The sequence below is a fragment of the Pseudorca crassidens genome, chromosome 2 (assembly GCF_039906515.1).
Source record: "Pseudorca crassidens isolate mPseCra1 chromosome 2, mPseCra1.hap1, whole genome shotgun sequence".
NCBI classification, from domain to species: Eukaryota; Metazoa; Chordata; class Mammalia; order Artiodactyla; family Delphinidae; genus Pseudorca; species Pseudorca crassidens.
Window position 1 is genome coordinate 80,757,609 of NC_090297.1, and position 27,040 is coordinate 80,784,648.

At 36.4% G+C, this 27,040-nt stretch overlaps 2 protein-coding genes and 1 non-coding gene across 6 annotated transcripts in view; 1 reads left to right on the forward strand and 2 right to left on the reverse strand.

Annotated features, from left to right (window-relative positions):
* C2H1orf146 (chromosome 2 C1orf146 homolog) overlaps window positions 1-18,010 on the forward strand; it is a 28,348-nt gene extending 10,338 nt beyond the window's left edge. Inside the window, exons 3-6 of the mRNA XM_067709992.1 lie at window positions 14,979-15,072; window positions 16,550-16,718; window positions 17,119-17,197; window positions 17,876-18,010. Coding sequence (XP_067566093.1) covers window positions 14,979-15,072; window positions 16,550-16,718; window positions 17,119-17,197; window positions 17,876-18,010 — 477 coding nt within the window. The remainder of the gene's footprint in view (window positions 1-14,978; window positions 15,073-16,549; window positions 16,719-17,118; window positions 17,198-17,875) is intronic.
* Window positions 2,443-2,515, reverse strand: TRNAA-CGC (transfer RNA alanine (anticodon CGC)). Its single transcript has one exon. It is a non-coding gene; the product is annotated as a tRNA-Ala (tRNA).
* A 48-nt stretch (window positions 18,011-18,058) lies between the features above and the next one.
* The window catches only part of GLMN (glomulin, FKBP associated protein), a 43,448-nt gene continuing 34,466 nt past the window's right edge, over window positions 18,059-27,040 (reverse strand). For 3 of the 4 annotated variants that reach the window (XM_067726904.1, XM_067726905.1, XM_067726906.1), the window contains exons 17-19: window positions 20,462-20,573; window positions 19,583-19,665; window positions 19,237-19,476 (exon numbers count right to left, since the gene is read on the reverse strand). In XM_067726904.1, coding sequence (XP_067583005.1) covers window positions 19,366-19,476; window positions 19,583-19,665; window positions 20,462-20,573 — 306 coding nt within the window. In that variant the 3' untranslated portion in view covers window positions 19,237-19,365. Of the gene's footprint in view, window positions 18,874-19,236; window positions 19,477-19,582; window positions 19,666-20,461; window positions 20,574-27,040 lie in introns of those variants that run through there. The other variant, XM_067726907.1, reaches the window with a different exon arrangement.

Consider the following 27,040-nt stretch of genomic DNA (forward strand, 5'->3'; position numbering starts at 1 on the left):
GGAAGTAATTCTGGAAAGGAAACGTGGCATCAGTCTTTGGGGAGAGGAGCTTGAATACTAGGCTAAAGAATTTGGATTTGATTTCTTAAGCCTTAGGGAGCCATTAAAGTTTTCTGAACAGAACAGTAATCTATGGGCTTCCCTGGTGGTGCAGTGGTTAAGAATCTGCCTGCCAATGCAGGCAACATGGGTTTGAGCCCTGGTCCAGGAAGATCCCACATGCAGTGGAGCAACTAAGCCCGTGTGCCACAACTACTGAAGCCCACATGCCTAGAGCCCGTGCTCTGCAACAAGAGAAGCCACCGCAATGAGAAGCCCGCACACCACAGCGAAGAGTAGCTCCTGCTCGCTGCAACTAGAGAAAGCCCACGCGCAGCAACGAAGACCCAATGCAGCCAAAAATAAATAAATTTTTAAAAAAAGAAGAGTAATCTAGTTATAAATTAAGTTTTAGGAAAATTATTTGGGAAGAGTTTGTAGAATAGATTTGAAAGGAGGCAAGACCAGTTAGGAGGTAAATATAGTAGCTCAGGCAAGAGGTAATAAACATGGTATTAATGAAAAAGGAAGAGGAAAAAGGAATAGATCTAACATTGGACTCATTCACTTTTTTTCTTTTTCTTTTATTGTGGAAAGAAATATAGTATAGATCTACCCTTTTAATAAATTTTAAGTATATATTATTGTTGACTATAGGTACAATGTTGTACAGCAGATCTCTAGAGCTTATTCACTCATAAAAGAAAATTACCCGATATAATAAAGGCCATATATGACAAGCCCACAGCTAATATCATACTCAAATGTGAAAAAGTGAAAAATTTTCCTCTAAGATCAGGAACAAGGCAGATGTGCCCACTTTCACTGTTTCTATTCAGCATAGTACCAGAAGTCCTGGCCAGATCAGTTAGGCAAGAAAAAGAAATAAAAGGCATCCAAACTGGAAAGAAAGAGGTAAAACTGTCCCTGTTTGCAGATGACATGATCCTATAAAAAAACTGTTAGAACAAATATATCAATTCAACAAAGTTGCAGGGTACAAAATCAACATATAAAAATCAGTTGCATTTCTATATAGGAACAGCAAACTATATGAAAAGGAAATTAGGAAAAAATAATCCCATTTACAAGAGCACCAAAAAGAATAAAATACTTAGGAATACATTTACCTAAGGAGGTGAAAGACTTGTACACTGAAAACTACAAAACTTGGATGAAAGAAGACACAAATAAATGGAAAGACATCTTGTGTCCATGGATTGGAAAACTTAATACTGTTAACATGTCCATTCTGCCCAAAGTGAACCCATTCATTTTCACTCTGTAGGTGTATATGACCTTTGCTACCATCCTCTCTCAGCCTGAATTTCCTAAAGTGTAAAATTATATAAATACTTTCTTTTCCTTTTCACATTTGTTGCTCAAAATCCAGGCCAAACTGAAGTTCAGTGTGAAATTTCTTGTGTTTTCCTTTGAGCATTCCTCATAAGATATATATATTTAAATATGTGTGTATACACATTCTCATTCCATTTCTAACTGACCTTTTGTTTTGTGATAGTTATGTCTCTACTCTGAGCAGCCTTTAATTTTATTATCAAGTTTGAATCACTTCAGTTTCCTCTCTCTCCTCTTGTTGCCACAAACTGCCTCTGCTGGAAGGAAAAGCCTGGTTTGTGGATGCCAATTAAATCAAATAACAAAATGTTTATAAACTGTCTACTGTGGACTAGTTTGGAAGAAGATCAAAAATTGAAATATCATTAGAGAAGACTTCATGGAAATGCTGGGTCTTCCTTCTTTAAGTTAATGCTCTGAAATGGGAACCATTGCTTTTAATAATTCTTAATAGGAAGCATAATATTGAATGAGCTTAATGTATAACAAGACAGATATTTTTTCAGTGTTAATTTTTTTTTTTTTTTTTGGCTGTGTTGGGTCTTTGTTACTGTGCGCAGGCTTCCTCTAGTTGCAGCAAGTGGGGGCTACTCTGTTAGAGTGCGCAGGCTTCTCATTGCAGTGGCTTCTCTTGTTGTGGAGCACGGGCTTTAGGCGCACGGGCGTCAGTAGTTGTGGTGCATGGGCTCAGTAGTTGCAGCGTGCGGGCTCTAGGGCATGCAGGCTTCAGTAGTTGTGGTGCATGGGCTCTAGAGCGCAGGCTCAGTAGTTGTGGTGCACAGGCTTAGTTGCTCCGTGGTATGTGGGATCTTCCCAGACCAGGGATCAAACCCATGTCCCCAGCATTGACAGGCGGATTCTGAACCACTGTGACACAAGGGAAGTCCCAATTTAAAAAAATATATATTTATTTATTTATTTGGCTGCACCAGATCTTAGTTGTGGCACATGGGATCTTCGTTGCCACGTGCGGAATCTTCATTGCCGCATGCAGGCTCCTTAGTTGCGGCATGCAGACTCTTAGTTGCGGCATGCAGGATCTAGTTCCCAGACCAGGGATGGAACCCAGGCCCCCTGCATTGCGAGTGCAGAGTCTTAACCACTGGACCACCAGGGAAGTCCCATCAGTGTCAAATTTTGACTTTCAAATATTCTTTAGAATGTCTCCATTACCCTAATTTTATTTCTTTCTGTAATTTACTCATTCATCAAGCAAACATTTCTATGTGTTCTTTTTGTTCTTATTTTTCTCAGATTGTTGGCACCACTAGAAGCTGGTTTGATACAGAGAGATGGCTGAAAGTGATGGAAAAGAAAAAATTAAATGGACAACCACCATTATTATTAGCTCATCGCTTAAGGTAAAAGAGGCATTTGGGCCATTGATCTTGAATTTAAAATTAAAAGCAATAGAACAATATTTTTAAATATCTTTAGCTTCATTATCCAAAGTTGTGTGAATCGGCAAGTACATAATCTAAAATGTGTTTTAAAGACAAATTATGAATGTCCCTGCATCCATTTTCCTACTTCTCTAAGTATTTGAAGGTTGGAAATTTTCTAAGTTCCTTTTTTTTTTTCTCACTAAGCCTATTCTAATAGAGATGTTAAGTGATTACAGGAACAATGCATATGCACATATATATTACTTAAGGTTTTTTGAAAGGTAAACAACAGAAACTGATCTGTCTAGACTTAGTGGCCTTGGGAGGAGGCTGTCTCCCTACAGTTTGGATGGGGAGGGAATGGGAGTTGAATGCCTGAGGGCAGTTGGTCAGTCCACAACTGTTTTTAACTCCTCAGCCAACAGGATTTCTCCATTGCCCTGATGTTTATCTTATGGACACCACCTAATGTCTAGAATGAAGGGGCAAGAAATGATTATTCTATGGTAAAGAGAGAGGCTAGAATAAGACTCTGAATACGATCTGTTTTATTCACCCTATCCATTCACTGCTGCCTCAAGCTGCACTTTGCTCTGTTGGCTTTAGCCATCTAGCACCATACCAAATACCCATTTAAGACAGCCTCAAGGTTCATTGGAATTTTTCATGCTTCTTTTTGTTAGGTTTCTGGAATCCATATTTCTCTCTTGTTTCTTTAGCTTTTCCAGACTGATTTTGAGAGAGGGAGACAGCAACCCATGCTAATGTGCTTGTTTTGTGCTTTCTTTTCTTTTTTCTTTCCTTTTTGTCCCACCTTTTCTTTTCTTATTATTTATTTATTTTTTTATTTATTTGGTTGTGTTGAGTCTTAGTTGCGGGCATGTGGGATCTTCGTTGCAGCATGCAGGATCTTTCATTGTGGTGCGCAGGCTCTTCATTGTGGCACGCGGGCTTCTTTCTAGTTGTGGCGTGTGGGCTCCAGAGTGTGCAGGCTCAGTAGTTGTGGTGTGCAAGGCTCTAGAGCACACAGGTTTAGTTGCCCTGTGGCATGTGGGATCTTAGTTCCCCAACCAGGGATCGAACCTGTGTCGCCTGCATTGGAAGGTGGATTCTTAACCACTGGACCACCAGGGAAGTCCCACCTTTTCTCTGTTTCTTTTTTCTCTTCTTTTTTGCCTCCTTTTGTATTGATTGGTAATTTTTTCTCATTTTTTTCTTAACTAGCTTTGAAACTAGCTAGTTTCTTAACTAGCTTTGAGGTAATTTTTTCTCAACTAGCTTTGAATAGTTTTTTTCTTAGCTGGCTTTAAACAGCTCTATTTATGTTTTTTAATAGTTACCCTAGAAAATTTAACATGTATACTTAGCGCCACAAAATCCAAAGTAAATAATTATTTTTATCTTCCTCTTAAATGACAAACAAATCTTAGAACACTAATTCCAATCACCCTTTTCTGTATTATATTTTGTTATCATATACGGTTTAATTCTATCAATTTTTTAACTCAACAAAGTGCTATTATTTTCTAAAGTTAGCATTTGTTTAGATTTACTCATGTCTTTGTTACTTTCTTTGCTCTTCTTTTCTTCTTTTGGCTCAGACCTTCCATTTTCGATCATTTTATTTTTTATCTGAAGAATATAATTTAGAAATTATCTAAATGAGGATCCTCTCAGTTTTTGTTAGTATCCAAATACAGTTGACCCTTGAACAACGTGGGGTTATAGGCAGTGACTCCCTCACTCCCTCCCTCAAAACTTCACGTTTAACTTTACATTTGGCCCACTGTATCAGCAGTTCTGCATGCGAGGATTCAACCAACCTCAGATTGTATAGTACCTGTATTTATAGAAAAAAATCCACATAGAAGTGGATCCACACATTTCAAACCTGTGTTGTACAAGGATCAACTATATTTTTGTCTTCCCCTTGATCTTGCAAGATGTTTTAAAAATCACTTTAATTCAGGGACAACTTACATACAATAAAATACACACATTTTAAATGTACAGCTTAATGAATTTTGACAAATGTGTATACCTGTGTAACCATCACCCCAATCAAAATATATAGAACATTTTCGTCACTCCAGAAAGTTCCTTCATGCCCTTTTGTAGTCAGTCCTTTTCCAGTTCCCTACCTCAAGCAACCATTGGTCTGATTTATCACTATAACTAGTTTTGCCTGTTGTAGAACTTCATATAAATGGAATGATACAGTTTGTACTCTTGTGTCTGGCTTCTTGCATTAAGCATAATGCTTTTGAGATTCATCCATGTTGTTACATATAACAATAATTTGTTATCTTTTCTTTGCTGGGTAGTAGTGTGTTGTATGAGTGTATGCCAGTGTATCTATTCACTAATAGATATTTGGTTTGTTTCCAGTTTTTGGCTATTATGAATTAAGCTGCTCTGAACATTCATGTATGTCTCTGTTAAGACGTGTTTGAATTTCTCTTATAAATACCTAATAATGGAACTGCTGGGTCGTATGATGAGTGTATGTTTATAAGAGATTACAAACTGTTTTTCAAAGTTCACTACAAATGAACACTGAATCCATTTAACTATATAGCTATACTAAAACTAAATGCAGGGATTATGGTTTTATATTCCCATCAGCAATGTATAAGAGTTCAAGTTGCTCCAAGTTGAAAGATATTTTCCACTAGATTTACAGATATTTTCTCTCAGTGTACTGAAAATATATTCACTGGATTCTGTTGTTTTTTCTTTTGTTTGTTTTGTTTTGTTTTAACTTTTTTTTTAATATCTTCATTGGAGTATAATTGCTTTACATTGTTGTGTTAGTTGCTGCTATATAACAAAGTGAATCAGCTATACATATATCCCCATATCCCTTCCCTCTTGCCTCTCCCTCCCACTGTCCCTATCCCACCCCTCTAGGTGGTCACAAATCACCGAGCTGATCTCCCTGTGCTATGCGGCTGCTTCCCACTAGCTATCTATTTGACATTTGGTAGTGTATATATGTCAGTGCCACTCCTTCACTTCATCTCAGCTTCCCCTTCCCCATGTCCTCAAATCCATTCTCTACGTCTACGTCTTTATTCCTGTCCTGCCCCTAGGTTCTTCAGAATATATATATATATTTTAGATTCCATACATATATGTTAGCATACAGTATTTGTTTTTCTCTTTCTGACTTACCTCACTCTGTATGACAGACTCTAGGTCCATCCACCTCACTACAAGTAACTCACTTTCGTTTCTTTTTATGGCTGAATAATATTCCATTGCATACATGTGCCACATCTTCTTTATCCATTCATCTGTCGATGGACATTTAGGTTGCTTCCATGTCCTGGCGATTGTAAATAGAGCTGCAGTGAACATTGTGGTACATGACTCTTTTTGAATTGTGGTTTTTTCAGGGTATATGCCCAGTAGTGGGATTGCTGGGTTATATGGTAGCTCTATTTTTAGTTTTTTAAGGAACCTCCATACTGTTCTCCATAGTGGCTGCATCAATTTACATTCCCACCAACAGTGCAAGAGGGTTCCCTTTTCTCCACACCCTCTCCAGCATTTATTGTTTGTAGATCTTTTGATGATGGCCGTTCTGACTGGTATGAGGGGATACCTCATTGTAGTTTTGATGTGCATTTGTCTAATGATTAGTGACGTTGAGCATGCGTTCATGTGTTTGTTGGCAATCTGTATATCTTCTCTGGAGAAATGTCTATTTAGGTTTTCTGCCCATTTTTGGATTCTTTTTTTGTTTTTTGGATATTGAGCTGCATAAGCTGTTTGTACATTTTGGAGATTAATCCTTTGTCAGTTGCTTCGTTTGCAAATATTTTCTCCCATTCTGAGGGTTGTCTTTTCGTCTTGTTTATGGTTTCCTTTCCTGTGCAAAAGCTTTTTTTTTTTTTTTTGCAGTACACGGGCCTCTCACTGTTGTGGCCTCTCCCATTGAGGAACACAGGCTCCGGATGCGCAGGCTCAGTGGCCATGGCTCACGGGCCCAGCTGCTCCGCAGCATGTGGGATCGTCCTGGACCGGGACACAAACCCGTGTCCCCTGCATCGGCAGGCGGACTCTCAACCACTGCGCCACCAGGGAAGCCCTGTGCAAAAGCTTTTAAGTTTCATTAGGTCCCATTTGTTTATTTTTGTTTTTATTTCAGTTTCTCTAGGAGGTGGGTCAAAAAGGATCTTACTGTGATTTATGTCATAGAGTGTTCTGCCTATGTTTTCCTCTAAGAGTTTTATAGTTTCTGGCCTTACATTTAGGTTTTTAATCCATTTTGAATTTAGTTTTGTGTATGGTGCTAGGGAGTGTTCTAATTTCATTCTTTTACATGTAGTTGTCCAGTTTTCTCAGCACGACTTATTGAAGAGGCTGTCTTTTCTCCATTGTATATTCTTGCCTCCTTTATCAAAGATAAGGTGACCATAGGTGTGTGGGTTTATCTCTGGGCTATCCTGTTCCATTGATCTATATTTCTGTTTTTGTGCCAGTACCATACTGTCTTGAATACTGTAGCTTTGTAGTATAGTCAGAAGTCAGGGAGCCTGATTCCTCCAGCTCCATTTTTCTTTCTCAAGATTGCTCTGGCTAAAACTTCCAAAACTATGTTGAATAATAGTGGTGAGAGTGGACATCCTTGTCTTGTTCCTGATCTTGGTGGAAATGGTTTCATGTTTTCACCATTGAAAACGATATTGGCTGTGGGTTTGTCATATATGGCCTCTATTCTGTTGCAGTAAGTTCCCTCTATGCCTATTTTCTGGAGGGTTTTTATCATAAATGGGTGTTGAATTTTGTCAAAGGCTTTTTCTGCATCTATTGAGATGATCCTATGGTTTTTATCCTTCAATTTGTTAATATGGTGTATCACATTGATTGATTTGTGTATATTGAAGAATCCTTGCATTCCTGGGATAAACCCCACTTGATCATGGTGTATGGTCCTTTTAATGTGCTGTTGGATTCTGTTTCCTAGTATTTTATTGAGGATTTTGCATCTATGTTCATCAGTGATGTTGGCCTGTAGTTTCCTTTCTTTGTGACATCATCTGGTTTTGGTATCAGAGTGCGGGTGGCCTCGTAGAATGAGTTTGGGAGTGTTCCTCCCTCTGCTATAGTTTGGAAGAGTTTGAGAAGCATAGGTGTTAGCTCTTCTCTAAATGTTTGATAGAATTTGCCTGAGAATCCATCAGGTCCTGGGCTTTTCTTTGCTGGAAGATTTTTAATTATGTCTCAATTTCAGTGCTTGTGATTGGTCTGTTTATATTTTCTCTTTCTTCCTGGTTCAGTCTCAGAAGTTCTGCTTTTCTACGAATTTGTCTATTTCTTCCAAGTTGTCCATTTTATTGGCATATAGTTGCTTGTAGTAATCTCTCATGATCTTTGTATTTCTGCACTGTCAGTTGTTACTTGTCTTTTTTTATTTCTAATTCTATTTGAGTCTGTTTGAGTCTTCTCCTTTTTTTTCTTGATGAGTCTGGCTAATGGTTTATCAATTTTGTTTATCTTCTCCAAGAACCAGTTTTTAGTTTTATTAATCTTTGCTATTGTTTCCTTCATTTCTTTTTCATTTATTTCTGATCTGATCTTTATGATTGCTTTCCTTCTGCCAACTTTGGGAGCTTTTTTGTTCTTCGTTCTCTGATTGCTTTAGGTGTAAGGTTATGTTGTTTATTTGAGATGTTTCTTGTTTCATAAGGTAGGATTGTGTTGCTATAAACGTCCCTCTTAGAACTGCTTTTGCTGCATCCCATAGGTTTTGGGTCATCGTGTTTTCATTGTCATTTGTTTCTAGGTACTTTTTGATTTCATCTTTGATTTCTTCAGTGATCTCTTGGTTATTAAGCAGTGTATTGTTTAGCCTCCATGTATTTGTACTTTTTAGAGATTTTTTCCTTTAATTGATATCTAGTCTCATAGCATTGTGGTCAGAAAAGATACTTGATATGTTTTCAATTTTCTTAAATTTACCAAGGCTTAATTTGTGACCCAAGATATGATCTATCCTGGAGAATGTTCCATGAGTACTTGAGAAGAAAGTGTATTCTGTTGTTTTTGGATGGAATGTCCTATAAATATCAATTAGGTCCATCTTGTTTAATGTATCCTTTAAAGCTTGTGTTTCCTTATTTATTTTCGTTTTGGATGATCTGTCCATTGGTGAAAGTGGGGTGTTAAAGTCCCCTACAATGATTGTGTTACTGTCGATTTCCCCTTTTATGGCTGTTAGCATTTGCCTTATGTATTGAGGTGCTCCTATGTTGGGTGCATAAATATTTACAATTGTTGTATCTTCTTCTTGGATCGATCCCTTGATCATTATGTAGTAGTCTTCTTTGTCTCATGTAATAGTCTTTATTTTAAAGTCTATTTTGTCTGATATGAGAATTGCTACTCCAGCTTTCTTTTGATTTCCATTTGCATGGAATGTCTTTTTCCATCCCCTCACTTTCAGTCTGTATGTGTCCCTAGGTCTGAAGTGTGTCTCTTGTAGACAGTATGTATACGGGTTTTGTTTTTGTATCCATTCAGCCAGTCTACGTCTTTTGGTTGGAGCATTTAATCCATTTACATTTAAGGCAATTATCGATATGTATGTTCCTATTACCATTTTCTTAATTGTTTTGGGTTTGTTATTATAGGTCTTTTCCTTCTCTTGTGTTTCCTGCCTAGAGAAGTTCCTTTAGCATTTGTTATAAAGCTGATTTGGTGGTGCTGAATTCTCTTAGCTTTTGCTTGTCTGTAAAGTTTTTAATTTCTCCATCAAATCTGAATGAGATCCTTGCTGGGTAGAGTAATCTTGGTTGTAAGTTTTTCCCTTTCATCACTTTCAATATGTCCTGCCACTCCCTTCTGGCTTGCAGAGTTTCTGCTGAAAGCTCAGCTGTTAACCTTGTGGGGCTTCCCTTGCATATTATTTGTTGTTTTTCCCTTGCTGATTTTAATATGTTTTCTTTATATTTAATTTTTGATAGGTTGATTAATATGTGCCTTGGCATGTTTCTCCTTGGATTTATCCTCTCTGTACTTCCTGGACTTGATTGACTATTTCCTTTCCCATATTAGCGGAGTTTTCAACTATAATCTCTTGAAATATTTTCTCAGTCCCTTTCTTTTTCTCTTCTTCTTCTGGGACCCCTATAATTCGAATGTTGTTGTGTTTAATGTCCAAGAAGTCTCTGAGACTGTCCTCAATTCTTTTCATTCTTTTTTCTTTATTCTTCTCTGCAGTAGTTATTTCCACTATTTTATCTTCCAGGAAACTTATCCTTTCTTCTTCCTCAGTTATTCTACTATTGCTTCCTTCTAGAGAATTTTTAATTTCATTTATTGTGCTGTTTATCATAGTTTGTTTGCTCTTCAGTTCTTCTTTGTCCTTGTTGAACATTCATGTATTTTCTCCATTCTATTTCCAAGATTTTGGATCATCTTTACTATCATTACTCTGAATTCTTTGTCAGGTAGACTGCCTATTTCCTCTTCATTTTTTTTGTCTGGTGGGTTTTTACCGTGCTCCTTCGTCTGCTGTGTGTTTCTCTGTCTTCTCATTTTGCTTAACTTATTGTGTTTGGGGTCTCCTTTTCACAGGCTGCAGGTTTGTGGTTCCCATTGTTTTTGGTGTCTGCCCCCAGTGGGTAAGGTTGGTTCAGTGGGTTGTGTAGCCTTCCTGGTGCAGGCGACTAGTGCCTGTGTTCTGGAGGAAGAGGCTGGATCTTGTCTTTCTGGTGAGCAGGACCACGTCCGGTGGTGTGTTTTGGGGTGTCTGTGACCTTATTATAATTTTAGGCAGCCTCTCTGCTAATGGGTGGGGTTGTGTTCCTGTCTCGCTAGTTGACTGGCATAGGGTGTCCATCACTGTAGCTTCCTGCTCGTTGAGTGGAGCTGGATCTTAGTGTTTAGATGGAGATTTCTGGGAGAGCTCTCGCCGTTTGATATTACGTGGAGCCAAGAGGTCTGTGGTGGACCAGTGTCCTTTACTTGGCTCTCACACCTCACAGGCACAGGCCTGACACCCAGCCGGAGCACCAAGACGTCAGCCACACGGCTCAGAAGAAAAGGGAGAAAAAAAGAAGGAAAGAAAAATATAATAAAGTTATTAAAATAAAAATTATTAATTAAATAATTAAAAAATAATAGTAAAAAGAAAAGAAAATAGAAAGAAAGAAGAAAGCAAGCAAACCAAGAAACCAAATCCACCAATGATAACAAGTGCTAAAAGCTATGCTAAAAAAAAAAACCAAAAAAAACCCATAAATGGACAGAGAGAACCATAGGACAAATGGTAAAAGCAAAGCTATACAGACAAAATCACACAAAGAAGCATACACATACACACTCACAAAAAGAGAAAAAGGAAAAAAATATATATATCATTGCCCCTGAAGTCCACCATCTCAATTTTGGGATGATTCGTTGTCTAGTCAGGTATTCCACAGATGCAGGGTACATCAAGTTGATTGTGGAGCTTTAATCCGCTGCTCCTGAGACTGCTGAGAGATTCCCTTTCTCTTCTTTGTTCACACGGCTCCTGGGGTTCAGCTTTGGATTTGGCCCCGCCTCTGTGTGTAGGTCGCCTGGGCGTCTGTTCTTCGCTCAGACAGGATGGTGTTAAAGGAGCAGCTGATTCGGGGGCTCTGGCTCACTCAGGCTGGGGGGAGGGAGGGGTACGGAATGCAAGGTGAGCCTGCAGCGGCAGAGGCCGTCATAACATTGCACCAGCCTGAGGCGCGCCGTTCGTTCTCCAGGGGAAGTTGTCCCTGGATCACAAGACCCTGGCAGTGGCGGGCTGCACAGCCTGGCAGTGGCCAGGCTCCCTGGAGGGGAGGTGTGGCTAGTGACCTGTGCTTGCACACAGGCTTCTTGGTGGCTGCAGCAGCAGCCTTAGCATCTCATGCCTGTCTCTGGTATCCGCGCTGATAGCCGCGGCTCACGCCCATTTTTGGAGCTTGTTTAGGTGGTGCTCTGAATCCCCTCTCCTCGTGCACCCCGAAACAATGGTCTCTTGCCTCTTAGGCAGCTCCAGACTTTTTCCCGGACTCCCTCCCGGCTAGCTATGGCGCACTAGCACCCTTCAGGCTGTGTTCACGCAGCCAACCCCAGTCCTCTCCCTCGGATCTGACCTCAGAAGCCTGAGCCTCGGCTCCCAGCCCCCACCCGCCCTGGTGGGTGAGCAGACAAGCCTCTTGGGCTGGTGAGTTCTGGTCAGCACTGATCCTCTGTGCGGGAATCTCTCCACTTTGCCCTCTGCACCCCGTTGCTGCGCTTTTCTCCATGGCTCTGAAGCTTCCCCACTCCGCCACTCGCAGTCTCTGCCCGCGAAGGGGCTTGCTAGTGTGTGGAAACTTTTCCTCCTTCACAGCTCCCTCCCAGTGGTGCAGGTCCCATCCTTATTCGTTTGTCTCTGCTTTTTCTTTTTTCTTTTGCCCCACCCAGGTACATGGGGAGTTTCTTGCCTTTTGGGAAGTCTGAGGTCTTCTGCCAGCGTTCAGTAGGTGTTCTGTAGGAGTTGTTCCACATGTAGATATATTTCTGATGTATTTGTGGGGAGGAAGGTGATCTCCATGTCTCACTCCTCCACCATCTTGAAGGTCTCCCTCAGTGTTTCCCAGTCTTATTTGAATAAGGAACATTTTTTAATATCTCATGGGACTAATATTTAATGAAACATAATTTGGAAAATCTAGTCTTAGCTCCTTGTTATGTTGAAAACTTAACTCTTGAACTTACCTATTTTTTTGTAATTCAGTACTTTCTAATTTTAACTTTACTATTTTCTTCTATTTTCTTTATACTTCTCTTAGTTGGCTCCTGGATAGGATAGAATTGAAATTCATCAGCATGGCATACATGGTCCTAATTATCTGCCATCAGTTATTCCTAACACTGTCTCCAAATTAACTGACTCATACACAACTAACACACTTAAAGGAATCATACTTTCAGGTCTGAATGCCTTTGTCTATGTTTTCTGTCTACGTTCTTCTCACATTTGTCTTCTTCTTTCACTTGTCTGCTTAATAAACTGTTTTCCATTTAAAAGATTTGCCTCGGGCTTCCCTGGTGGCGCAATAGTTGAGAGTTGCCTGCTGATGCAGGGGACACGGGTTTGTGCCCCGGTCCAGGAAGATCCCACATGCCACGGAGCAGCTGGTCCCGTGAGCCATGGCCGCTGAGCCTGGGCGTCCGGAGCCTGTGCTCCGCAACGGGAGAGGCCACGACAGTGAGAGGCCCGCATACCGCAAAAAAAAAAAAGATTTGCCTCAAATTTTATGAAACTTTCCTGACTCATATCTGTTACATCCTTTTATATAGTTTCTGGTTCTTTGCCAAAATTCTTAACCTTGCCTTTCATCTCCTTGAACATAGTAAACAGCTATTTTAAAGTATATACATGGTATCTTTACTATATGTATCCCCTATGACTGCTTCTATTACCTGTTGTTTTTCATAGTTCTCTTTCATGTAATTTTGTTTTTGAATGTCTGATTATTTTTAACTGTGTGTTGGAATTTGTATTTGAAAAATTGTTTGTGGAAATAATTCGAGGCCTAGAATAGTTTTACATTCCTCTAGAGAAAACTTAATTCTGCGAGAGAATTAAACCTCTAATGTCCTAAGCAGGGTTGCCAGATAAAATACAGGACACTCAGTTAAATCTGAGTTTCAGATAAACAATGAATTTAGTGTAAGTTCATCCCAAATATTGCACAGGACATACTTACATCAAAAAATTATGTTGTTTATATGAAATTCAAATTTAACTGGATGTTCTATTTTTTTATTTGCTAATCTGGCAACCCAAGCCCTAAGGCTTCTATTGTATGTAATAAAGGAGCTTATCTCCTGTTCATTTAGAGGATACTAGTTATGTGAGAATTGAGAAAATAATCATTCAGATAATTTTCTTTGTTCTGTAGTTGAAATGAGGAGACCTAATTGAGAAGGGTCCCTCTAGGGAGTGCTTCTGCAAGGTACTTGGGAGCACTAGTAATACAGTATCACTTTAATACAATTTTAAGGATTGAAATGGTTTGAAGCTAGGCGGCAGCCCCTGTGAGAGCTGTTCTACTTTTGTCAAAAGCTCTGTTCAGCCTCTCATCTCTCTTCCTGAACTGACAGATGCCCTCAGGAAAAAAAATCACCTAAGTGCTGATCTCTTATCTTTGAATTTCTGTATAGGTCTTGGTCCTGTAAGTTTTCACTATCCTGCTAACTCTCTGATGCATTCAAGATTTTTTAAACTTTCCAGCTTTTCTAGTTGCCTTCAGCAGGAGGGTTGGCCTAAATTACTTAATCTGCCATCACTGGACTCAATGTGTAATTTTAAAACAGCAGAAGAAAACTCATGCGAAGAGTCTTTATTGAACTCTAGGTCAGGATCTGTTTGAGTACCATAAAATACTCTTTTTAGGAAGGAAGGGAATCAAGTATTCTATATCTAGAATACTTGATATTCTAGATATATTTAAGTATGCTTAAAATATACATGTTCTGAAGCTAAATATAAAGTTTATATAAGGGATTTTTATCTACTTGGAGACTAACAAGCTTGAGTTTTAACCAATTCATAAATAGTATAAACCACGTCTATTTTAGTGCTTTGGGTAATATCTAATTACGTGGGTAGAATAGGAAATTAGATGAATTTTGAAACGCTTAGTATTTAAACCAAAAGTCCTATTGCTGTCTTCATGTTTTCTAACTCACCTAAGGCTTAAAACATTTGAAAAGTATACTAAAAGTAACTGTAATGTAAACATGAATTGGAGAATTGGTTGTCTCCTTGTGGTACTGTGTATGGCACTTCATGGTTCTGTCAACCATCTAAGAAACACACCACCATACACCTTCTATTTATACATTAATGCATGTCAGAATCCATCTTCAAGTTTTCAAAGAGAAGTTTGTGTTTGCTCTTATAGTTTAATTCTTTAATACTGTCCTTATTTTCTTCCCTAAGTAACGTAACTAGTACACAACTCATTTCCAAACCACAGTGTGTTTCAAAACTAAATATTTTTACCTTTTTTTAAAGTTTTTTTCTCCATAGAGAGCACATTTGGTATCTCTGTTGATGATCAAATCTGTAAGTGGTATAGTTATAAAAGAAGCTATTAAACTTATTTTAATTTTTTGATTAGCTTTAATTAAACTCTTTAAAACATGTCTTAAGTTTGTATTTCTGAAAATTTTTTTAAGAGTTATGAAGTTGCAACCGCCCTAGAAAATCGAAGCCATAAGGTTCGGTATTCAGATTCAGTGGAAAATGGATCAATTATATTTTCTCTTTCTGGTACAGTATATTTGCTAACTTCCTTGATTTAAGTTTCTTAATAAATAAGTAAGTGTAAATTCTAATAATTTGGTAGTTCAGTAACTAAGTAATAAGCTTAAGGTGTTACCTTTTGGGAGAGGTAAATGTATAAAACTTTGTTACTGCTGCAAAAGCAGTACATATGGCCAATTACAAAATATATTCCTTTTTAGATTACAATTGTTGAACTAAAGCTGAACCAGTGGAGTCTGGTAGAGGATGGTACAAACTACTTGCTTTGGAACGAAGTTGAAAATAGAACAAAGCCACCCTCTGCAACAGTCAATACTTAAAATATTACCCATATTAACAGAGGCCAACATCACGATATTGGTCAAAATCCATATACAAAAACAATATAGAAGAATGTTTTTCATAATTTTGTACAAGAGTTTGCTGAACATAATATTGATATAAACAAATACTAATTAAAGGAAACAAATGGGGACAAATGTTTCTGAAATCATAAAACTGTACAACTGTGAGTCATGGGCAAAGTACAGGAAGGAATTAGATTAGGATATGAGAAAGCTAGGGACATGGGAAGGAGGCAGCTCCACTTGTGCTTGGAAAATGACAGAAGTGATAAAAAAAAAAAACATGGAGGTGAAGGATTTTATTAGGATGGTTACAAACAGACCTGTACTCTAGCAGAGATTTTGGAAGACAGGCACTTTCAAAAGCTCCTAGAAATAGACCTCCAGGCTGAAAATGGCCCAACCTCAAATTCATCTTTCCCGGTTGAATAGAGAGCCCTATATGCATTCTCTTATTTAATCCTTTCAACAAACCTATCAAAGAACTATTATTCCAACCTTACAGATGAAGAAATTTAGGTTCAGAGATATTATATAAATTTTTAGCTCAGGTTGATTCAATTAGTATAATCACATAGTAGCTTTCCTCAGATTGTGTCCTCCCCCCATCTTTTAAAGAGCTAAGTAGATTGTTTCCCTTCTGGACCATTCTTATAGGCCTGATACTGTTTCAGAGATCCTAGATATCTGCTTACTGTTTTAATTTATAGTTTATGTTCTGATATAAAAGATTCTCCAAGAAATAACTAAAGGCTTGCTTAAAACAACTCTTCTTTAGTTGATTTCCAGCTTTTAAAAATCATAACATGAAAAATTAACATGTAACTAAAATTAGGCATTACTTTCATTGTGGACAGTGCCTTAGAGTAAAAAAAAAAAAAAAAAAAGGTTACTGACCAAGAAAGGGTTTTTCCCTTAAATATTTAATCTTTTATATACAGAGCACTTCAAAGAACTACCTAATTATTTTGTCATGTAAAACTTTCATTATGGTAATTTCCATTTGTTATGGGTTTAGGGCCTGGACACTTACAGCTATGTTTTACTTATAGTTATTTTTGTTGATTTTACGGAGTTTACAAGAAAAAATTTTATCAGTATGACGAAGTGACATTTTATATTACACTCACCTTTCCTAGGAGTTGCATTTTTATTGATGGATGCTAAAAAATGCTTTATGTCTGCTGAAGAAACATTTCTAGCCAAAATTGAGAAGTTTATTAACATTCACCGAAATAGTTTTTTGGTTCTGTCTGCTGCCCTGCATGGGCCTGAGGAATGGAAACTGATGTTCAGGATTCAGCAGAGGTATGGACAACAGCACTACAGACCTATTTTCCTGAAATTATTTTATTTACTTCGATTCTGAATTATATTAGGCAAGCGAATTATGTTTTTCCAAAAGGTAAACTTTATAATGTTAACCTGTCCTATTTAATAAAATGCAGGCCAAATAGCTAGTCTATGAATCAGGGTGACAAGTTTCAGAGTGCATGCTGATTTATGGGATTCTCCAGCAAGACTAAATCAGAAGTGAATGCTTCTTAGTCAATTAAGTTCTGGCTGTAAAGCCATATCAAATCCTCTGTGGAATAAGGCAGGCATGAATGAATAAACAAATGACAAACAATAAGAGGTTTGTCTCTTCTTTCCACTTAACAGATGTAAGTCATATCAACTATTTAACTTTTGAATTTTTTTTTTCCAGATTCCTGGGTAGTAACCTACGGATACTTCCAGTACACAACACAATAAATGCTATTAATCTTATGTGCACCATAGCTAAGGTAAGTCACCTGAGGAAAATGACATACATACATACACACTGATACACTTTAAGGTTCTTGACTTCAAAATGCACACCCTCTTCGGTAGAACTGACAAATATTCTACTTCTGTTCCCCTCAGAGAAGTTGCTATTTCCAACACATGCAACTCTTTCCCAAGCCTGAACTTAGCCTCTCAAGTCTTCTCAATTTATTTCCAGTACCAACTACCAGGATCACTCATTTAGGGCCAAAAGAGCATTTGGCCATATATATACAGTGTTGGCCCTATTGGTTACTTAAATCTTCTTTCAAATTCTAAAGTATAAATATTGGTAGTCATGAACTGTCAGAGTGCATACATACTATTTTATAACTTCACTGGTTATCCACTTTCTTTTCATACTTACTCTTCTCTGTAAAGTGTGCTCCCAACTCCCACAGGCAGAGTTAGGTGTTCCTTACTCTTATACTTGGAACAGATCTCTATTGAAGCAATTCTTAATAGTATTCTATTTTTTGGCTTGCACATCTGAAATCTCTTAAAGACAGAGATCAGGTATTTTTCTATTACTCTCATAACCCATACACCATACTGATTGATGCTTGTTGAATAAATAATGTTAGGTATTTTATGATGTGACCCTGTAAAAATACCTTATTTCTCAAATAATATTGCATGTTTATATCTTCTTCCAGATCACCTCCAAACCACACATAGATAGCATCTGCTACAGAATGATAACAAGTAAAGCTTACATCATTGAGCAAAGTCCAGTTTGGAAAACACTTCAAAAGATAAAACTGAGTAGTGATACATTTAACCCAAATTAAATTATCAATTACAAATGTTCTTTTGGAAGAATATTAAAATAAAATACATACAATTAAAAATGATTTTATTTTCAGGAGTTCTGTTACTTCCTTTAATAATGTTCAGAAAAGAGACTTCCCTGGTGGCACAGTGGTTGGGCAACCGTCTGCCAATGCAGGGTACGCGGGTTCAATCCCTGGTCCAGGAGGATCCCACATGCCACGGAGCAACTAACCCCGTGCGCCATAACTACTGAGCCTGCATGCCACAACTGCTGAAGCCCGCACGCCCTAGAGCCCATACGCCACAACTACTGAGCCCACGCACCACAAATACTGAAGCCTGTGCGCTCTAGGGCCCACGTGTCGCAACTGCTGAGCTCACGTGCCACAACTGCTGAGCTCACGTGCTGCAACTACTGAAGCTTGTGTGCACCCAGACCCTGTGCTCTGCAACAAGAGAAGCCACCACAATGAGAAGCCCACACATCGCAACGAAGAGCAGCCCCCACTCCCTGCAACTAGAGAAAGCCCATGCGCAGCAATGAAGACCCAATGCAGCCAAAAAAAAGAAAATGCAGTATCTGCAAAATGCAATAAAAAATGAGGTATATAAAAAAAAAGTTCAGAAAAAATTGGTACATATATTATAAAACTCAGATGCAGTTTCTTAATGATACAAATTAAGTTGGATGAACAAATATTTAATTGCAAATAAATATACAGCATTTTCTAATTAGCCCCTTAGGTTAAAGGAAAAGTCATATATACTTTTTTATAATACAAGCCAGCCAGTATTTCTAAAATTAATCTTCACAGATGCTTTCACATTGTAACTACTGCTGGAGAGCTGGTGATTGATAGGACTCTGCACCCTAAGACTCCTGAGGCAGGGAAAAAGAAGGAAATTAAGAGAAGTAGTCAGCTGGTCCAAACTCAAAATTTCTCTCTAAGCTCTCTTAGCTCTTAGTGGTGTGATAGCCAGTTTGATACTAGGAGTTCTAAAATGTAACACAGCATCTAACTGGAACACAAAGTGTATCAGTATTTTTATAAACTCACTACAACTGTATGAATGAATAAAGGCAATTCCAGTACATTTTATGAAGTCATAATATAAAATTATTGATTTGTATTGGATTTTCAATAGTAGTATTTAAAATACACATGGGCATTATTTACCATGTAGATATCTTTTTAAAACCAAACACTACTACTGATCCATAATGTGTCATTGCTGAAACGGATAAATGAGAAAAGCTACATTTATTTTCTATCAGTGTGTTTTACAGAAAAGCTTTTATAAAGGTATTAAATAAACATAATGGAAAATATAGTATATTTCTAGTTTTTATTTAGGGGATGGAGCTTTCACTTTATCCCATATTTTCCTCAGAGGTAGACTTTGTTTTTATTTCAATGAGTTCTTCTACTCGAGCCAGAACACTTTCAATCAAATCAAATGTGAAAAGAGCTGAATGTAGGACCTGCAATACCAAGAAAAATTAGTGTTATTAAGGCTGCCTTTAAAGCAAAACAAAGCAAAAAGAAAAGACTTCAGCTGTATGTAGCTTAGGAAAATTTCGTATCTACCTTAAGCTGCATTTCAGGAGGCATATTCGGGATCTCTTCTCTACCTACAGTTATAGAACAAAGATCTTTAGACTTCTGGACTTCTGTAAGAGAAAAAAAAAATCGTGTCACAGTTAATCATTAAAAAAAACTCTCAGATTTCAATAATAAATTTATAAGCTACTTTAATCATTTACTAACTTAAAAAATGCCAGTTATTTGCGTAAATTAAGCCTTAGTGTTTAATAGCTCAGGATATGCTAAAATCAAGCTATGAACAAACAAAAATATTAAAATTCTGCAACATGTGAATAAATGTTTAGGTGAATAATATTTTGGCATGTACAGGATGAATGAAAATTTTAAAACTTTTTTCTTCAATATAAAATCAGAAATATACCTGTCACACTAAAAATGACAAAATTTTTAGTAATGCCTACAGAAATACCACAATAGTGAAATGGAAAAGACCACAAGATTATTATAATAGAATTGCTGACTTTAAAAAGTAATTCCGGATCTAAGATTCTTTTTCATAATTTGTACTGAGTAGAGGGTGAAGTGGGGGATGGACCCCACAATACTAAAGGAAGTACAATGACATCCAAACAGAAATACTTGTGATACAATTAGATTCTTAATCAGACCTTGAGGTTTGAAACCAGAATATGCTTCAGTTTGGTTTAAATCTTTGTTAACCCAATTTCAGTGTTAACTGGCATACAGATTTGCCAAGAAACATTTTAATTATAAACAAAATGACTTAGCTATCACAGTTCCCTGTTTGCTCTAAGTTAGACAAGTACAAGATAAAGTTCTTTATTTTGAATATAAATGACAGTTCAAAAAAATATGACTAATTTTTAGACCTAACTGAAAATGAAACTTCACATTACCAACCTTGGCTATTTTTAATTTCTGCTTCATAATGTGCTTTTGACATATTAAGACCTGTATGGAGTGGCTTTAAGAAATTATTCTCAATCTTTTCGAGTTCTGTCCATAATCCAGTCTGTTTGGAAGAATTAATGAAACAATTAGTTATTTGGTTCAAGATGTATTGATTGCCTACTAGTATTAAACATGTGCTGACAGTTGGAGAAACAGAAATGAGTAAGACATGATCCTTGCCTTTCAAGGTAGAGTTGACTGTTTAATAATACATTCATTACTACATCTAGTTATTTTATCTAAATACCAGTCAAAACAAAAATGAACTTGTTCATACACTCATTACTGTGCCATTTGGATAGCTCCTGGTTTTGAGATCTGCAACTTAGAAGTTTTATCCATGAGAAAATTATTTGAAAATAATCCACACGGTCTGAGACATCTCTCTTTATTTTTATAAACCATCCCCACAATGACTCTACCTTATAAGTCCCTTCAACTCTTTATCTTTCAAATGATATTCCTGTCACATATCTAGTTCCAGGGGATTCTTCTTCTCTATTGATGGAAACTTTTCTAACACAAAGCTGATACAGACTTTCTTGGGGACCAATATACATGGAGATTTTACCTACCTAGGACAGCTTAGGGTTATTTTGTCATTTGTATTAGAGGTTTTTATTCCAAGAGCATTTCCTCCTATAGTACTACAGGAAGGGAATCATAAAGTCTTAATTTTAAAAAAAAAAGAAAAGAAGGAAGACAAAGAAAATTCATTGGTATTGCTAAGTTTCCAGGTACTTATTACAAAGGAAAGTACCTTAGGCAAAAAAGGGAAACTTAGGAATCCAGTTATCCTTAACTAGAACTGGATCACATGAAAATCTATTTTGTAATGAACTTATTTTGATCCAGGTAGTATATAACATTTAACATATATAGCCCTCCAAAATAAAATCTACACATGTCTGTGTTGAATAATTTATAATTTCACTGTCACATATATCCTTTTAATTTAAATCTGTCCTTTCTCATTATTCCTATATTGCTAGGAAAAGTGGAGTTCTTGAGAGGAACTATCAAGAATCCAAAACCTCAAAAATATGCATACTTTTTCACTCAGAATCTATGAACTTAATCTGGGGAAGAATTAAATATGTATGTTATAATGATTCCACTGAAGAGATGTTTATAAAAATATGTTTAAGTAGTGAAAAGTTGTAAGTAATGACAATTTTTCACAACAGGAGCAGGGTAAATTGTATATCCACACAATGGAAAACTACACAGCCGTTAAAATAGTGTTCTTCAATACATATTGGTGAGTGGAAAAAAGGTTACAGCATGACTCATATAATATGATCTTTTTTAAAAAAGAAGTATGTACAGATTTGCTGGTATAAAGCCTAAAAGGGCATACACTATAATGTCAAAAATAAATGGTGAGATTTTGATTATTACTTTTTGCTTATTTATCCTGATTTTTAAACAATGAACTGTTTTAATTGTATACTTTAAAAAACATTTTTTAATGTTTTTAAACTTCCATTGAAATTGTAAGTTTTCTTGTCCTCACATGGAAACGTGGGTTACGCATTAGTACAGCAGAAACTTCAACCAGTAGTCACACAGGATGTCAAGTATGTTACTCTACCACGCGCACCCACTGCTCTCATTTCTCTTATGTTCCTCCCTCTCTCTCCAGCATTTTCTTTACCTTTCTCTATCCCGCCCCCACTTTTTTAAACGTTGTTTCCCTTTACCTCTAAGCTTAAAAGTAGAACCCACTACTACTGGCCAATATCACGGATGGCTTTCAAGGCTACAGAGGTTACTGATGACCCTCTACAGATTAAAACACATTCAGACATAAAGAATATAGAGAAAACACCTTTTTACTCACACCTAGCTTTGTCAAATGTAAACATCCTACCATATTTACTTTACAAAATACATCAGATATGGTTGAAGCCCTCTTTATCCAAGAGAAAGCCATTAACTAAGCTATGTAACATTTTCTAAAACTTGAGGTTTTAGTATTCTTAATTTATACAATATATCAGTTTTTCATGTTTAAAACTTATACAAATGATATCACAGTGTACATATCCTGCGTTAGCTCCCTTTTGTTCAATCCTGTTTTTGAGGGTTATTTATGTTATAGCTCTAATCCTTTCATTTTAATTAGTATATAGGCATCCCATTATACTATACCTTTTATCCTGTTACTAGTTTTTTTAGTACTTCAAACAATGCTCCCTGAAATTGCTGCATATGTTTTCCTATTCACATGGAATAAAAGTTTTTCTAGGGTAGCGTTTTTCAAAATATTTTTACCATGGCCCACAGTAAGAAATATAATTTACATCACAACTCACATTTATTTATATAGTTGAAACAAAAGTTTCACAGAATGTCCTTTCTATTTATAACATCAAATATAGCCTGGTCCTTTCCTTTTTATATATTATTTTTTAATGTCTGGTGTATTAAGGTATCATTTACATACAGTAAAATAAACATTTTTTAGCTGTACAGTTCTGAGTTTTGACAAAGATATATAGTTGTATAACCACCACCACTATAGTTTCATGACCCCAGAAGTTCCCTTGTGCCCCTTTGTAGTCAGTTTTCTTCCCCCACCCCCAGAGAATCACTGGTCTGATTTTTGTTTATATAATTTTTGCCTTTTCCAGAATGTCATATAAATGGAATCACTACTGTGTAACTCTTTATAGTACAGTGATATTGTGATTTATAATAAATATATACTGTATTTGGTCTCCATCCTGTTCCTGGCAAAGAGCTCCTAAAACTCTTGAATTTCCTAAGAACAGTAAAACTGTCTTTTGTTATTTATAACAAGCCCTTTCAGCCATGAATATGACTTTTGGAAAGCCCCTAATAAGAATGGGGGCTGGTTGCCAGAGGAATCAACCATGTGATTAAAGGGTTCCAACTTTCAGCTCCTCTCACCACAAACTCCTGGTAGGAGAGAGGGGCTGGAGACTGAGCTCAATCACCAATGGCCAGTGAATTAATGAATCATGCCTATGTAATGAAGCCTCCATAAAAACTCAGAAGGATGGGGTTCAGAGAGCTTCTGGGTTGGTGAACACGTAGAGGTGCTGGGACAGTAGTTTAGGAGAGGGCATGAAAACTCAGCGCTCCTTCCCTCATACCTTGCCTTATGCATCTCTTCCATCTGGCTATTCCTGAATTACATCCTTCTATAATAAACTGGTAACCTAGTAAGTAAAATGTTTTCTTGAAGTTCTGTGAACAGCTTTAGCAAATTAATCGAACCTGAGGAAGGGGTCGTGGGAACCTCTGACTGACAGCCAGTCTGTCAGCAGCACAGATCAATACCTGGACTTATGATTGGTAACGGAAGGGGGATAATGTTGTGGGACCGAGCCCTTAGCCTGTGTAATCTGATGCTATCTCCAGGTAGAGTGTCAGAAGGGGACTGAATTGTAGGACATCTACTTGGTGTCAAAAAAAATTGCTCGCTATGGGAAAATCACTACACATTTGGTGACCAGAAGTGTAAAAAATGAAGTGAAGTACTAAGAGTAGAGCAGAAACACCGGAATGTTTTTCCTCTACAGGTAGAAACTGACAAAATTATTCTAAAATTCATATGGAGAAGCAAAGGATCTAGAACAGCCAAAAATTTTTTTAAAGAAAGAAGTTGGTAGACTCACACTACTTGAGTGTAAGACTTACTATAAAGCTACAGTAATTAAGATAGTGTGGTACTAGTGAAAGAAGAGACATAGGTCAATGGAACAGAACAGAATACAAAAGTATATACCCACACTTATATGATCAACTGATTTTTGACAAAGGTGCCAAGACAATTCAAGTTAAGTATAGCCTTTTCAACAAATAGAGCTGGAGTTGAAACAAAACCTTAACCCATACTTCTTCACCATATAAAAAATTTACTTGAAGTGGATCATAAACATAAATATAAAATCTAAAACTATAAAACTTCTATTAGAAAATTTGTGACCTTAGGTTAAGCAAAGATTTCTTAGAACCCAAAAAAGCATAAATCATTTAAAAGAACAAAACTGATACGCTGGACTTCAGAATTTAAAATTTCTGCTCTTTGAAAAATTCTATCAAGATAATGAAAATACAAGCCACAGACTGGAAGAAAATATTTACAAAAACCAAACCTAATAAAGGACTTATATCCAGAATACAGGAAAAAGTTTCCTTTAAAAAAAAGTTGGTCTAAGTTGAAAAAATTTTCTTTCACTCCTACTTAGTAATAGAAATTATTTGAAATCTTATTCCCAAAATGATAAATTTAATGTCTTATATTCATTCTTTGGTGTAAATGAATAACTAAGCTTCACTAATTAATTTTCTTCAGCCAACAGGTTTAACCTAACTACTGATTCAGGATTTTTAAAAGGAAATGTATCTTTTATCAAACATTTTTCTTGAATGTTTTAAATTTCTCCTTTAGAAAGTAATGATTAAAAGTTTACAACAGAGAAATGAGATGTAACAATAAATCTAATTTTATATTCAGACTGAATTCATTAATAAATTCTATTCAGTAATGTCAGAAACATATATTAGTTAAAGCAATTACATTTAAGCCTTCCTTCTATAACAGTAATGTCTTCTACAACCGACAGATAAGTTTAACATACTGAAATATATAATCATGTCTTCCTGCGGTTTCAGATTTCATTTCTTAGGCATGCCAGAAAATCAGACACATGTCAATTTTGCCACTCAATATTATCTTTGAAAATATCTGCCACATAAGATTGCTTTCCAACTAGAAAAACATGAATATTATTCCTGAGTTCTTATGCCCTACTTAGAACTTTCCATAGGAACAATAAATGAATTTTGATATGATACAATGGTCATGCTTAGCTCTAATCACTGAAAAAAGTTTCAAGAGTTTGGTTAATCAGTGAACCTTTAAAATTAACAATTTTCACCACTTTTACAAGATATTTATAATATCCAGAGGGATTTCCTTGGATACCAAAGCTTTCCAAAAAAAAATACACTGACTTCAAACAACTTTGGTAGTGCTTCTGACAATTTAAAAAGATAATTGCCCATAGTTCTGTTACTTGTCATTCCTGTAAAAAATTTTCTGCTTTAAGTTTTAATGACCCACAGTGTGTTTCCAATTCAGTAAATGTAGGTAATCTTTAGGTGTGTGTAAGGTTGAGCTGAAACAATACAACATCATATTGTTTTGCAAATACCAGCTATCAATTTAAGTGTTGCACAATTTATAATAAGTCTCATCAAGAAGCATCATAACCTTTGCATACATGTTTTGCAATACAGATTTGATAAAACATCACATTACCATTAAAACATACTTCTAAATAAATAAATAGACACAAACACTGTATATGCTGGGAAAATAATCTTTCCAGGTCCAAATGAGCCATTTTCTCATTTGCTAAATAACACGCAATTATATACGCTGATAATAAGGTTTCTTTTCTACCTCTACAGAGACTAAAAGAATGTTGGTAACTTTTCATCTTTCAAAACATTAGGGGGCCTCATTCACAAGTTCAACATGTTGTTTCTAGCTGTCTCTAATTTTGAAGGTTTTATGCTTTCATTTGCAAGAAAAATTAGACTATCATTTTCATTGGGTATTTACTTTTGATGAAACTATCTTAAATAGTCTTAGCTTTAAAGTCTTACATTCATTTTCTTTCTTTTTAGAATGTGGCTCAAATTAAGGCTAAGTTTACTAATTATAGAGTCAATACTTTTTTGAATTTTGTCACTCTTTAGTTTCAGATACAGTTGAATGTTGAACATGTTTCTGTATTTTTCACTTATTTTTGTTACTGTCATGAATTTGAAAACAATATATCTCCCTCAATAAAAGTTCATTCTGAAAATACAGATTAAAATAATTTGCTTGTAAAACTTCACAATTTTACTGACAGCAGGTACAATTTATTTCCCAATTAACTACATACTGTTACTATAAAGTTAAACTGTACAGTAGCATAGCCTTTCTGCTAACTGACCACTAAATACATCATAAGAGATATTGGTAAGCAACATGCATCTTATTCCTAGCCAATCTGTCATATCCCCTCCACTTTCAAACACCGTTCATTGCAATTGACCACAAAATTTGCTGCAATAACCATAACTCTTACTAAGAATCTGTGCAAGCAACCTGATGTTTCAATTATATTCTATTTCATTTTGTAAAAATTGCCAGTCTGAACCACTAAATTGATTTAATGACTCTAATATGCTTGGTTATGACCAGCAATTTGAAGAACACTGCTCTAATTATATAGCTTAGGAGAGAAGTTGCTGAGTTAAGAGTATTTATTCTTCAACTCCACTGGATAATGCCAAATTGCCCAAAAAGGATTATCAGCTTTGTTTCATCACTGTGCTGGATCCTAACCTATGCTACCCACCTTTTTTAACATTCGCCATTTTGATGGGTGTGCAGTGGTATCTTACTGCAGTTTTAAGTTACACTTCCATAAACACTAGTGATACTGGGAATCTTGTCTTGTGGTTATTGGCCATTTGGGTTTCCTCTTCTGTGAGCTG